This window comes from Diuraphis noxia, unplaced genomic scaffold (assembly GCF_037042655.1).
Source record: "Diuraphis noxia isolate RWA-SAM2 unplaced genomic scaffold, SU_Dnox_SAM2 contig0004, whole genome shotgun sequence".
In the NCBI taxonomy this organism is placed as follows: Eukaryota; Metazoa; Arthropoda; class Insecta; order Hemiptera; family Aphididae; genus Diuraphis; species Diuraphis noxia.
The window spans coordinates 32,099,680-32,114,816 of NW_028301714.1; the positions used below are offsets into that span (position 1 = coordinate 32,099,680).

Below are 15,137 nucleotides of genomic sequence, written 5' to 3' on the forward strand. Positions count from 1 at the left end.
TTACACGTGCTATTGCCCTATTCTGGACTCTGGTATTATCCTAATTATCCTTTCTATAATATTCGATTGTCGTGCTAAGGCTTATTAGTTAAGAAAACACGATGCACGACTTTTTGGCCAACTTTTAACTTATTACTTATTGAATAACCAAGTTTGTGAGTCCGAGTATTTATTATTATTAATATTATCATTTGTATTAGTAGTTATTCACGTCGGACGTGAAAATATTTCAAAATAACCACTCGCTAGTGGCTACTGTGCTCACGCTTAAGCTGTTGTCAAAAATGCATCAGTTTAGTGATGCAGAAGATGATGATTCCCCGTAAGTATATTTTTATGATTACATTTTAACACTGAAAATTTGGGTAACGCAGTAACGTAATATATAGATCTACAATAGATCAATTACATGGTCATTATTCATCGGTGACATTTAGTGCTTAAATGTGGCTTATAAGTTATGATCTATGATCATTGAGACATTGATCATTATAAACATTTGATATTTTTCTTAGAATTTCAATCATAATCTAGCCTTTTCCAAATAAGAAATTGAATCTAGGCATAGTTATAGAAACACCTGTAAATGTTTTTATGGTTTACTAGGATTTAATAGTTACAGGGCTAAAGTACTAAAAAATTTGTGAGCTCTAAATAACTGAATAACCAGTACCTAGAGTAGGAAGTCTTACATATCTACCATGTCAGAGAGATTAAGGAGTCCTAATAAGAGTATGAGTATCTATAAAATCAAAGTTGAAAGTGAACCGTAAAGTAGAAGCACCTCACTCCCCTCTTGCTCATCATTAAAAATAAAACCATAAATTATTTAAATTTCAATGTATTATTTAATTATTTATTTAATATTTTTAGATTGGTCATCAATGACAATAATGATATATCTAAATTGTTTGGTGAGATGACTTTTAATAATAATGGCCGTAAGTTAGTAAATGATCAAAATACATTTGATACTGATTACTCAGACGACAGCAGTGATGATGAAACACTTTTTGATAACGGTAATAGGTAAACAATAAAATAGTTAAATCATTATTAATAATACCTATCTATTTTTTATTTAAATAGGTTGTTATAGCAGAAAAGGGGCAAATGAAATTAAGGCTCAAATTCAATCTACTACTCCTAATCAACAGAATAAAAATATTAAAATCAGTGACTACCAACCATCAGATAATCTATTTAAAAAATATTTAGACAAAGTAAATACAGATCCGTATGAAGGCCCTGTACTTACTCATGAAGCATCTAATAAACTGATGGAAAGCTACAAAAAAGCTGATGCCATGAGGTATAGTTTATTAATTTTTAAGACATTAGATACACATAAATATTAAAACTATTTTATTTTTTTCATAATTTTGTAGGTTTAGAAATAAAGATAAGTGTGACAGGGCCACAGCTGAACAAGTAATGGATCCAAGAACTCGAATGATACTATTTAAATTGCTTAACAGAGGAATGATTGGACAAATTGATGGATGTATATCTACTGGCAAGGAAGCCAATGTGTATCATTCAACTTCAACTGATAGTGAAAAACATTATGCTATTAAAGTATTTAAAACATCAATACTGGTGTTCAAAGATCGTGATCGTTATGTCACTGGTGAATTCAGGTATCTACTTAAAAGTATCCAATTAGTTTATTATTTTGCTGATTTAAACTTGATTTGATAATTAAATTGTATTTTTATACGCATTTTACCTACACTCATGTACTATCAACATAAATATGATTTTTTTTAGCTATGAACATTATTTAAAAATTGTATTTTTGGAAATCTAAGAAGAGGATTCATGTGATTTTAATATTTTCCTGTTATTTTTTTATAAGAAAATGCTTTATTAATAAAAACTTAATGTTTCACTATGCTTTAAAAGAATGTGATACCCGCAATATGTTGTCTCCATCTTATAAGTGCGTAACATACCAAATTTTATGCTCAGCAGATCACATTTAGCACCTTTAATTTAAAAATTAGAGTGAATTGACTTCTTATAAAATTTAAAGGTAAGAATATTATTTAGATGACTTCATGGGCATTTAACTTTACTATATTCTAATTTTGAAGCGAGTTTTTAAAATTGTAATTTTTTATACATCTTAAAATACTTATAATTTGTTTCAAAATTAGAATATAGTAAAAGGCCCATGAGGTAGTTTAAATAATATTCATACCTTTAAATTTTATAAGAGATCAATTCACTTTAATTTTTAAACTAAGGGTGCTAAACTTAATCTGTGAAACTTAAAATTTGGTATTTTACACACTTATAAGACGGAGATAACACATGCAGGTATCATGCACTCTTAAAATATATTATCGATATTTATTGTAACAATATTTTATTTTTATTTTTAAAAGTTTTTTTTTTGACATAAAATATATTTTAAATCTTAAATCGAGATATGTTTTTGTAACATAAATTTATTATATTTTTGTTCTTATAGATTTAGACATGGCTACTGCAGGCATAATCCAAGAAAAATGGTACGTTTATGGGCTGAAAAAGAAATGCGTAATCTTGCTCGAATGTATGCAGCTGGTTTACCGGTACCTCAACCAATTTTGTTAAGATCACATGTTTTAATGATGTCTTTTATTGGCAAAGATGGTTGGCCTGCTCCAAAATTAAAAGTATTTCTGCTGGATGTTTTTAACAAATTTTCTTTGGGTACCTATTTGTTTATTATATTTTAATTTTAACAGGATGCTCGTTTAACTACGTCTAAAGCGTGTCAACTTTATAGAGATTGTTTAATAATTATGTGGAAACTATACAACATTTGTAAACTTGTACATGCTGATCTTAGCGAGTTTAATTTATTGTAAGTATATTTTTTTAAATATATTCTAAATAAACGATCACAACAAATACAATTGTAGGTATAATGATGGCGAAATAGTTATGATAGATGTATCTCAAGCTGTTGAACATGAACATCCATATGCTTTAGAATTCCTTCGAAAAGATTGTACAAACATTACAGGTAAATATATTTTTTCTAATTGATACTGTTTTGATAATTGTAGCACATGCAATTTTTTTCAGAATTTTTCCGTCATCATGATGTTGGTACATTAACCATTAAATGTTTATTTGACTTTCTTACTGATCCCACCATCACATTAGATAATATGGAAACATGTCTTGATCGCCTTCAAGTAAATATGGTCAATTCAAATCCATTAACAAATGAAGAGATGGTTGAACAAGAAGTATTCAAAAATGCATATATACCAAAAAATCTAAATGAAGTACGTACTATTTATAATATATCTAAAATTGTTTAAGCAATTTAAGCTTTTGTTAAACATTTTCCAATGTATATAGGTTGTTGATTTTGAAAGGGATATTAGTTTGGTCAAATCTGGTCAAACTAGTGAAGATTTAATTTATCAAAAAATTGTTGGACTTAAAGATGATTTATCTGGACCTCAAAATACACCAGCAATATTAGAAGATGATGATTCTGATGATACTAGTAATAGTACATCAGAAACAGAAAGTATTGATTGTGATGAAAAAAGTAAATTTTCTAATTCTGCAAGACCAAAAAATGAAGATGCTGAAAGCAAACGAGTAAGATTTTAATATTTGACACTAAAAGTTATCTATATCTATATTTATATGTGTTTGATGGATTGTTTTAGTTAAGAAAAAAACAAGTAAAAAGTGAAAAAGCAGATAAGAGGAAGACAAAATTAAAAAAACATTTAAAAAAGAGAAAAGAAAAAACAACGCAGTGTAGAAAAAAATAATTATTATTTGGTTATTATTAAACATACTTTAGTTGTAAACGTTCATATATTTTTGTCTTTTTGATCACTTTGGCACAAATCTCATTATAATACAATATATATTATATTATAATGAGAGCTTTAATTAGAGCATTCACTTGATTAGACCAGAAAGTTAAAAATAAGAATAAAAAATCTCTGGCCTGAAAAAAAGGTGGTAAAATTTCTGTTCAAGTGGTTGCTCTATTTTAGGATCTTCAAATTTGGTTTTGGGAAACGTGTTAAATCTTTATCCTTACTGAAACCACATAATGCTCTAAGTTTAGATTCCAACTTATTAATTTCATTGCATCATTACATTCAACCGATTGAGTCATCATTTATTTTTCTCTTTTATCAAAAATAATATTCAGACCTGCAACTGTTTATATTCTTATAAGTTATAACTTATAACAGATGTTCTATAGTATCTTGTCATGACACCACATTTATTTATTTTCTCATAATTTTGATTGATTGTTAGTAATTGTATTCAGATAAAGAAAATTTTTTGAAAGGAATTAAAAAACTGAATCTTTTGTTATTGACTTTGACTACTGCTACAAAAAATAAGTTGCTTTATTAATTTCTGTATAGCCAAACACAAAATAGAAACATACATAAAAAATAATAATAATTTAATTTAGAAAGACTTAGTAAATAACAGTCTCCTACATTTTGCAGTCTGTTTTAGATAAAATATCACTCATTTTATGGTTTCTTTTAAATTATTCAAGTAAACTTATCAAATCTTAATGAAAAAAATAGTATATAATTTTTACAATTTTTCATATTATATTGTATAATATATATATATATCATACTCTTCACAATAGTTTGCAATAAACATTTATACTTTCTGAAAATAAGGTGTCATTAAAAGCTATGATTTTAGGAAAGAAATTAACATAAGATACAATTTATTAACTTATAAGTTGCTGCTTAACATGGAGAAAATTAATCTCATTAAGTTAGGAATAAATTTCATTTTAGAAAAATTGTAACTTTTTAAGGGTACCAAATACCCAAATAAAAGTCCCAATATGCGATCAATAGTATTATTATAATTATTATTATTTATATTACTGTAAATTTAAAAAGTAGTAATTACAGCGGCTGTTAATGTTCATGGTTCAGAATTAGATTAGAGACTAGAGCTCTAGGTGCTTTTAACATATTTGTCAGAGTAAATTTCGTAATGTACATGAGTTAGGTTTACTACAGTCTCTATTATTTGAAAAATTTTGGTCTGCACACTTAATTTTACTGTCTTAACGGAAATTTTTTTCTCGCTACTGTCAAAGAAAAATCAATGTATTACATATATATTTTAACAGTGCCAACAAAACTAAATGAAATGGAACTCAACATACAACTTTTCTTATCCACAACAACAAATCTTACAGAAGTTAAGTTAGACCACAGATCGTGGGTTAGACATGTTTCGACTATATTTTGTTTTAAAACTTAAAATTACAAAGTATGAAATTTAACATATATATTTATTATTTAACGAATATTTCCGTTGCTGTGTATATTGAAATAGATCTATCCATTCTATCCTAACACTACTACACTTAAGAATGTTTTTTAAAATCGTGCAATTCGTGTTGTATTCACTTTTGCAGCCATTTTAGGTTTTCCAGAGTGATTACAGGTTACCACAGCGGTCCTAGTGTTTTCTAACCTTTTTAATACCTATTGTCTATTCATTGCCTCATTAGTCATTGACAGACATTTAGTTTATTGTACTATTTAAATTTTATATTATTATAATAAAATTCTTTCGTGCTATGGTGTCTTCGCACAATTTATTGATACTTGAATTACCCTTGAATCTTGATAGATTACTGTGTATTTGCACAAACAAATTTAAATACTTAATGGTCCTATTGTCCTAAAGCTTATATTAATTATTATAATATTAAATTTTATTTCATAATTTATTATATAAGATCGATAACTATTACATATTAATATATTATATTTTATACTCTACACATTGCAGTTTATAAATATATAACTAGTATTATTCGATAGTTTTATGCACGATTAAAGATAACTTTAATCGTGCATTCATATTTCATGCTTCTATTATTTATGCATGGAATATCGAATATGTGTTGTTCGTGGTCTATTCACTATTATATTATGTGTTATGTCATTAAGGGTCTATGGTAAATTGTAACTATAATAGTCACCAAGATCTATAAAGGTTATCTATATTCTTTGTAGTTTGTAATGTAATATTGTAATGTAATCAGGTTACATATTATTTTATCAATATTGTTAACGGAACTTCTCAACTTCCGTAAATCATTTAATATTCACAGTTTATAATCGATATCATATGAGTTTTACGGTTTCGATTTTAAAAGTCCGTTGATATGTATCGATTATTATTTATCAAGTAAAATCTCACAAATCAGGTTAAGCAACCTCGTGACCTGTGATTATTTAAAAAATTATAATTTTATTTTAATTTTATTGCCGAACGCCGAATGCCGATAATGCTTTTTTCTTTCTCGACTCTTAACATTTCATGTATTTTAATAAATTATTTTTAATTTTAGTTTTTAGTTCGTTCTTTCCCAGTTCTCACTAGTTTATTGATTCTTAGCTTCTTAGCTTATTAACATTTCAATAAAGTATTTTATTACTTCATTTTTTATTACACCTTAAACATCATCATGAGTGAAACACCGAAAATTCCTGACGAGCATCAAGCAAACACCGAAATCAATAAAACTAAAAAGTAATTAAAAGTAAATGTGTATGGAAATTATTTCTGTTTTCAATGTGATTTTTTTCTAGAAAGCGAAATAGGAATCGTAAAAACAATGCTAAGGCAGAACAAAGTGCTATAAACGGAGCTGTTGAGGAAACTAATTTGCCACCTTCTCTTTCTATTCAAGTATTTACCTTTTGTTTTATTAATTTGAATTCAAATTGACAGTATAAAAAATGCAATAATTAAATAAAAGAATTATCGCAAGAATTAGAAAATTACTTTAACACCTATATTTACATTGTTTTTTAAACACAAATGTTTGATGCTTTTTTTATTTATTGGTATATTTGTGTAATGTTCATCACTTTTCTTCAAAACCAAATGAACATTTTTATATTATTGTTTTGATTTTTTTTTTTTTTTTATTAATGCCTCGGCGACTATAGGGCCATTGGCTACAATAAATTACATCATTTTAACATTAAAGGATATAACTAATAACTAAGGTAATATCAATAATACAATAATTAAATAGGGGCTGTATATAAAATTGATTGTAATACATTATAGATGGGTATATTACAGTTATAATATATGTTATTTGGATATATTTTTATTACATTTTTTTATGAAGTTCTGTATCCCTGAGGAATTTTAGAACATTAGTTGATTTTTATTTTAAGAGGACGTGATACCCACATGTGTTATCTCTGTCTTATAAGTGCGTAGCATAGCAAATTTTATGCTTAGCAGAATACGTTTAGCTCTGTTAGTTTAAAATTTAGAGTGAATTGACCTCTAATAAAATTTAAAGGTAAGATTATTATCTAGAGAACGTCATAGGCTTTTTATTTAATTTTTATTCTAAAGAAATTATTAGTATTTTAAGATAGAAAAACTATTTAAAATTTCATAATACTCATAACTTGCTTTAAAATAAAAATTTGATAAAAAGCCTATGAGATTGTCTAGATAATAATCATACCTTTAAACTTGATCAGAGGTCAATTCACTCTAAATTTTAAACGTATTCTACAAACTACACGTGTTCGACTGAGTATAAAAATTGCTATGTTATGCACTGTAAAAGGGAGACAACACATGCGGGTATCATGTCCTCTTTAGAGGGCACTACACTTATTTGCGGTCTCCATATAACAAGTGTGCAACATAGAAAATTTACAATTAGCAGATCAAGTTTAGCTCTGTTAGTTTAAAAATTGGAGTAAATTGATCTATAATGAAACTTAATGGTAAGAACATTATCTGTGTTTGTGTGTGGGATTTTTATGATAGTTCAATTTTGTACCAAGTTATGCATATTTAAAAAACCGTTTATTAAAAATGCTCATTACTCACTTAAAAACTAATTTATTGTAAAAAAAACCCACATACTAATACTGATAATGTTTTTATCATCAAGTTTCATAATAAGTAAATTTACTTTAATTTTTAAACTAACGGGACTAAACGTAATCTGCTAATCATAAATACTTTTAAGACAATAAATATGTGTGTAGCATCCTATTAACACATTGACTGCCATGTGTTTGTCGTTGTTCATCTGTAATTTTCAAGTTTTTTACTTTTGTGATCAGTGATCACCAGCGCCCAAATACTTTACATCATTACTACCATGTCATATGGACAGGTGGTAGATGAACATGGTTTTACATTATTAACTTTTCCATGTTGCTACAAATACACTCATTAGAGCACAGTGGTATTGTGGAAATCATCAAACATTTTTTAATCTAACAATTCTATTATTTTTATTTATTTTTATATTTTTAAATGTTTTCCAAGTAGAATAGTATGTACAAATTTAAAACGACATGGAACAATATGCTTGGCGTATCAATAATATTTATTGTCTGCCTGCCAGTGGTCACGTCGCAGTCAACCTATTAATAATCTAAATCAAATGCTTGAATTATTTCATTTTAATTGTTTTATATGATCATATTTATTTTATAAATCATAATTTTATATTATTACCTACCAATAGTCACAAGAAATAAAATGACAGTTTTAATTAATTTTTTTTAGATAGTTGCAAATAATTAATTTGATAAAATCTATTCACAAAACCTTTTTCTATTCAAAACTACTTATTTTTTGCAGGATATTCAAAAAGCAATGGAAGTTTTCTCACTTCAACAGAGAGCAGCTAAAACTCCTGAAGAAGCTTTGCATAAACAATATCGTTTTTGGTATACACAACCGGTACCTAAAATGAGTATGTATTGTTTATCTGTTTTTTTTTTAATAATACTTAAAAATTGTTAATAGCCTTAACACTGTTAAAAATTGATAATTATTTTCAACAGCACATGCAAATCACTCTATTTAATTTGATAGGTCGAGTCCAATTTACAAAACATAAATTATTATGACAGTCAACATACTAACAGTCATTTGAAAATTATTTCATTAATATTCATAGCGATAGATATTCAAATTTATTAAACTTGTGGCATTCAAATTTTACTGTGATTTATTGTTCTGGGATATCTCCTGAAACAATAGAGATATTGAAATTCTGGTTTTGTAATAAGACTTACAGGGATAAGAACTACAATTATTTCATATTTTATTTTTTTAGTAAAATAGTTTATAAAATATATTTTTTTATTCAATTATTTTCAAAAAATTTACTTTAGCCATTTTGTAGAGTTTATTTTTCCGAAAATATTGACGTTTCAAAATTTTTTTCTCATTAGTTTACTGATTTTTATTTTTTTTTAGTTTGAAAAAAATTGCAAATTATTTAACACGTGTGTTATCAAATATGTGACCTGCTGCACGCGCACATTCTCATAAGGCTGGCCGAACAATTTCTCTGTGCCTATTATAGTTATAATCATATTTTATTTCTTCAAAACTAGAAAAAGTATTAAAAATCAGGAAATTAATGAAAATAAAATTTTGAAACATTAAAGTTTTCAAAAAAAAAAGTCTACAAAATGGCTCTAGTCAATTTTTTTGGAAATAATTAAACAAAAACATATATTTTTGAACAAAACATTGAAAAAAAATTTTAAAATGAGATAATTCTAGTTCTTATCCCCATAAGTTTTATTACGAACCCAGAATTTTGATATCTCCATTATTTCGTGAGATATCACAATGGGTAAATCCTCGCTGGACACTCTGTATAATATTATATTTAGAATTGTAGGTACCATAAAATATTTATGGTATTTATAATTAATTTAAAATATTAGAAATTATTGAATGCTAAAAATTATTATAAATTCAAATTTATTTTGCACTAACATAACAGTGGCATCCAGTAGGGTAATTACAATTTCCTTCCGAGGAGTTAATATCAAAAGAAAAAATTGGCGCAATTGGTATATAGTAGAGACGAGAATTATGGTTCATTTAAGTGATCTGATTCATTCAGATCAGGTCATCAAGAAGATCCGGTTCAAAGACCCGTTCGCGATCTGATAGGTTATTTTGAGCATACATTGAATCAGAATCATTGAACGGGAATATTATGTTCTATTGTTGTGGTTCCCAAACGGTCCGCGTCGTTCGTGACATGAATAATAATATAATAGTATAATAATAATATGATTCGGTGATTCGGGACTCAGTGTGAACCAATACGGAAAAAAAATATCAGTGATCCGAATCACCTCAGTTTGGCGATCTGGATCACTTGTTCACTGCTTTGAACCGTTCAATAAGATCCGTTCGTTCGCGAACGACACATCTCTAGTATATAGTAACCACTTCCCATTAAGTTCTTTTATTCATTATATTCTATTTATATAAAGTGCACTTATAAAGTGCTCTTACTTAAAACATATAGTTTCAAACATAACATTTGGTTCCTATCATAGGTGTGTGCACGGGGCGAGTTTTGATGGTTTTAAAATGTAAAAACAATTTATTATTTTAAAATGCAAAATCATATGTCATGGACTAGATAATATTCTTCTAAATTTGATTATAGGTCAATTCTTTCTAAAATTAAACATAACAGAGTTTTAAATGAATTACCTATTAAGAATGTACAATTTGCTATGTTATGTTTTTGTATGACAGAGATAATGTATGGGGTCCTCTTAATAGGATAATACATCTGTGACACTGTATTGAGTAATAAATGTACGATACTGCAGGTTTAATTTATTTAATTATTTTAGATAGTCAGACTTGTTGTGTTAGGCTTGACCAAAAGTTAAAGTCAGTGCATTTCTGTGGTAGCCACTTGTCTTACAATTTTTTATTTATTTTTACTATTCTTTCTTTGAAGTTTTTGAGACATTTAATTCAACATTTTTTTTTATATCTATATGGATATTGTGATGGATGCTTAGCATTGCCAAACTATTTAGCCTATTACTCTGAATTGAAGAAACAATAATACTAACCTGACTTAGCAATAATAAAATTTATTATAGTAGGTAGAAAGAGTTTTATTTTCTAACGAAAATTAAATCCCCTTTTTGGCTTGACTTTTTAAAATTATGTCTAATAATAACATTAAATATTTCTTAATTTACTAAATTTTTATAGCTGAAACAATACTTAATGATGGTCCAATTGAAGAGGATAAAACAGTAGATCAGATTAGAAATGAACCGTTTACATTGCCTGATGGTTTTCAATGGGATACACTTAATCTTGATGATCCATTTGTCTTAAAAGAACTGTACACATTATTAAATGAAAACTATGTTGAAGATGAAGATAGCATGTTTCGATTTGATTATCAACCTCATTTTTTAAAATGGTATTTTTAACATCCATATATTATGTTGTTCAATTTGTATATTGTCTTATTAATAACAGGGCTCTTCAACCTCCTGGATGGTTAAAAGAATGGCATGTTGGAGTGCGTGTCATTAAAAGTAATAAATTAGTTGGTTTCATTAGTGCCATCCCAGCTTTGCTTAAAGTCTATAACAAGTAAACATTATTTATTATTTTATTTTGTAAAATTTAATGAAATGTTGTTTATTTTATATGTAGGTCTCAAAAAATGGTTGAAATTAATTTCCTTTGCGTTCATAAAAGATTACGTAGTAAAAGAGTGGCTCCAGTTTTGATTCGTGAAATAACTAGACGAGTGAACCAGAAGGGTATTTTTCAAGCTGTGTATACAGCTGGAATTGTGTTACCTAAACCTATAGGCACCTGCAGGTAATTAAATAAGGTTTTTCGTAATATCATAAAATGCTCACCATAAATCACTGTGTTATTAACATTTCAATGTCAAATATATTTAATAGTTTTACTATAAAATTTAATTATTTTATTTTTGGTTATGAAAATAAAACCATGTGTTGTCATAAAATAAACCCTTCAAGAATAATTACTTATAATGAATAAACATTAACAGTGAAAAGTTTTGTTCATATTAATGAAATTATAATGTTTAGATATTGGCATCGTTCTTTAAATCCAAAGAAGTTAATAGATGTTAAGTTTTCTCACTTAAGTCGCAATATGACTATGCAACGGACATTAAAGTTACATAAACTTCCTGATTCAACACGCACTCCTGGATTTCGCAAACTCACTGAAAAAGATTTGCCACAAGCTCGAAAATTACTTTCTAGTGTAAGAATAGAGTACACTAACATAAAAATGAACTATGGTTGTAATATTTATAAACTATTTTTTTAGTATATGAAAAACTTTGATTTGTCGCCTATGTTTTCTGATGAGGAATTCAAACATTGGTTCTTGCCTCAGGAAGGAATTATTGATGCCTATGTTGTCGTAAAAAATAACAAAATTACAGGTATTGTTGTACTTATTTTAAGAGGACGCTGTACCTGTGTTAGTTTTATCTGTCTTATACCAAAAATCTACATACTGGATTCTATTATTTATTTTTAGTTAATATTAGAGAAAATTTATATATCAAATTTGTAAACAATATACCTATACTTTCGTTTTTTTTTCTTATTAGCTTCTAGTATATATATTATAACATTATTATATTCAATCTTGTTTTCAAATTTATATATGAATTGTGCTCAGCCATAATTAATATTAAATTTGATGATTTTTTAATTTACTCTAATATTAAACTGTAGTGTTACTAATAAGAATCTTCTACTTAAATTTGCTGAAATTACATTATGAGTTAGTGGTAAAAGGCCCAAGCCTGATGCATCACTTCTATTAATAAATAATCATATTGATATTATTTTATCCATAAAATTCATCTATCAAATTTTGGTTGACATTTAAATATCATTGGAAAATATTTTGGTTAGCTTTCTTTATGCTAAAGTTGTCTGAACAATTTTACTTTACCATACACCCTTTTTTTCAATTTTTTTCAAATACTTTTTTAGTATACTAAATTCCAAAGTATATGAGAAACTTGTTGGAATTTTCTTTTCAATAATTATAGCAAATCAAAGTTTTTGATATTAAAAATAGTAAATTGTAGCGTAGTAAGAATTACAGTAGGTTTGAATGAAAACATCAGAGTTCAAACTCGTCAAAAAACAAATAATTGTTTGCAGTTTTTCTATGAAATTTCATATGTGAAGAAAATATTTTGCAAAAATCTATAACATAATAAACCTAGCGTGGTCAATTGCTCACTTTGGCAATTAAAATTGAAAACACCCTTCGATTTGTTGTGTTAAACCATCCAGCCAGGGTAGGTCTCAGACCTATTGAAAACTTTAAATTAACTTAATTTATGAACAGTAGGTTTGCGCACATTTTTCAAATACTCGAATTCTGTATACTTAAGCACATATTTGTGAAAAAAAGGTATTTGGTAAAGTAGACTTAAAAAAAAAAATCTATTTATGATTAAAAAAAACCATTCCAGTGGTTTGGCTTGTTAAACTGGTGTGATTTTATTACATGGCTAATAATGTGATAAAATATAAAATAGTTTTTAGTAAAAATTATCATATTCTTAAATATTTCTGCAACATTTATTAATTCAATTTTTCTTATTATGAATTGTCTTAATTTTGTTTATTTATAATTGTTTATTAAAAGTATTTTGAAATTATAATTGATTAATGTTTACCTACAATATACATGTTGTAACAGAAATACCTGACAAAAAAAAATTATACTATTTAAACGTATGACAAAAATTGTTAATATTATATGATTGGTAAATAATTTAAGAAATATACTCATGTCAGCAAATTCTCTTAAACCATATCTTTAAAAAAGTTACGTTCCAAATTAATTCAACTATAAATATATTAAATTTTAAAAATTTATAAAAAATTAACTAATTGACTTAGTTAATTTTTTTAACCATATCAATTGTTCTTATAATCAGAATCACAAATAGGTTATTTTGAATTCATCAAAAAAAAAATTCATTAAATTTACATTTTTTATTTTCAGTATTAAAAAATAGACATAAAAAAAATGTTTTATACATGTAGCTAGGGCCACTTAATGAAGAAAAAAAATATTAATTTGAATTAAAGTAATTCCTAAAGTCAATTCTATTTGTTATACCTTGTATTAAAAGATGGAAGATTTACAAGGATGAAGTAATGTCGATTTTGACTTAATATTAAATAATGTGGGATTTTGGGTTTGAGATGTAATAGAACCCTGTTTGATTTTTCATTATGTAAATACTTCTTCTATTATATAGTTTGTATACACTTCTAATTTTTATGTATTCTTTTCAAAGCTTAAAAATTATATCTATTTTATTATATTAATTTTTAAAATTGTTACAGATTTAGTTAGTTTTTATACTCTTCCTTCAACTATCATGCATCATCCGACTTATCGTACATTAAAGGCAGCATACTCTTTTTATAATGTATCTACCAAAACACCATGGATCGAACTTATGCAAGATGCTCTTATTTCAGCTAGAGATGTAAGTTATACTAGTAATATCATTATTATTATTATTATTATATTAATGCATTTTTGTTCTATTTAGGCTAATTTTGATGTGTTCAATGCCTTAGACCTAATGGACAATAAGGAGTTTTTAGAACCACTTAAATTTGGAGTTGGAGATGGGAACTTACAATACTATCTATACAATTGGAAGTGCCCTGAAATAAATAGTAACAAGGTAATAATTTAATATTAATTTATTTAACTGTACACATTCAAATTAAAAAATCAATATTACAGATTGGTTTGATCCTTCAATAATAAGAAGTGTCACTAGATAAAAGTTGAATAATATATGTATAATATATGAATAATAATTAATCCCAACAACAATTGATTAATTATGTAAGTTATATTTATAAATACATTTTTTCTTTTTTTAAGTTTTTTGCAGTTGTACTAAATTTTTAATTGGTAAAATATAAATTTAAAATAGTGCAAACAAATTTAATACTTAAGTTTTAATAAATATTATTTGTTTGTAAGGGAAGAAACAACTGGCAGTATATTATTGTGTAGTTGTTAAAGATAGTTAATTTCTCTGTCATAATTTTTCATAATAATGTATATTAGGTTTTGGAATTTTTTTGTAAAGGTAGTTTATTATTGGTATTACCTTTTTAAAATTATTTAATCATGAATAAAATATTTTGTGAATTTATATAATAAAATATGGTTTTTAATACTTCAATAAATGACTTGTTTTGAGTTATTAAAAGTTGAAA

At 26.2% G+C, this 15,137-nt stretch overlaps 2 protein-coding genes across 2 annotated transcripts; both read left to right on the forward strand.

Moving 5' to 3' along the window:
• On the forward strand, positions 1–3,835 carry RIOK1 (RIO kinase 1). Its single transcript, XM_015519446.2, has 10 exons — positions 1–322; positions 874–1,022; positions 1,090–1,312; positions 1,389–1,640; positions 2,477–2,663; positions 2,736–2,854; positions 2,913–3,016; positions 3,079–3,284; positions 3,361–3,609; positions 3,681–3,835. The coding sequence occupies exons 1-10, from the start codon at positions 285–287 to the stop codon at positions 3,786–3,788; spliced, it is 1,635 nt and encodes a 544-aa protein (XP_015374932.2). The 5' UTR covers positions 1–284; the 3' UTR covers positions 3,789–3,835.
• A 2,456-nt stretch (positions 3,836–6,291) lies between these two features.
• Positions 6,292–15,137, forward strand: Nmt (N-myristoyl transferase). Its single transcript, XM_089226682.1, has 11 exons — positions 6,292–6,561; positions 6,621–6,720; positions 8,662–8,776; positions 11,071–11,287; positions 11,347–11,463; positions 11,527–11,697; positions 11,937–12,117; positions 12,184–12,301; positions 14,241–14,386; positions 14,453–14,590; positions 14,653–15,137. Exons 1-11 carry the CDS (start codon positions 6,497–6,499, stop codon positions 14,671–14,673), a joined length of 1,389 nt encoding a protein of 462 aa, XP_089082808.1. The 5' UTR covers positions 6,292–6,496; the 3' UTR covers positions 14,674–15,137.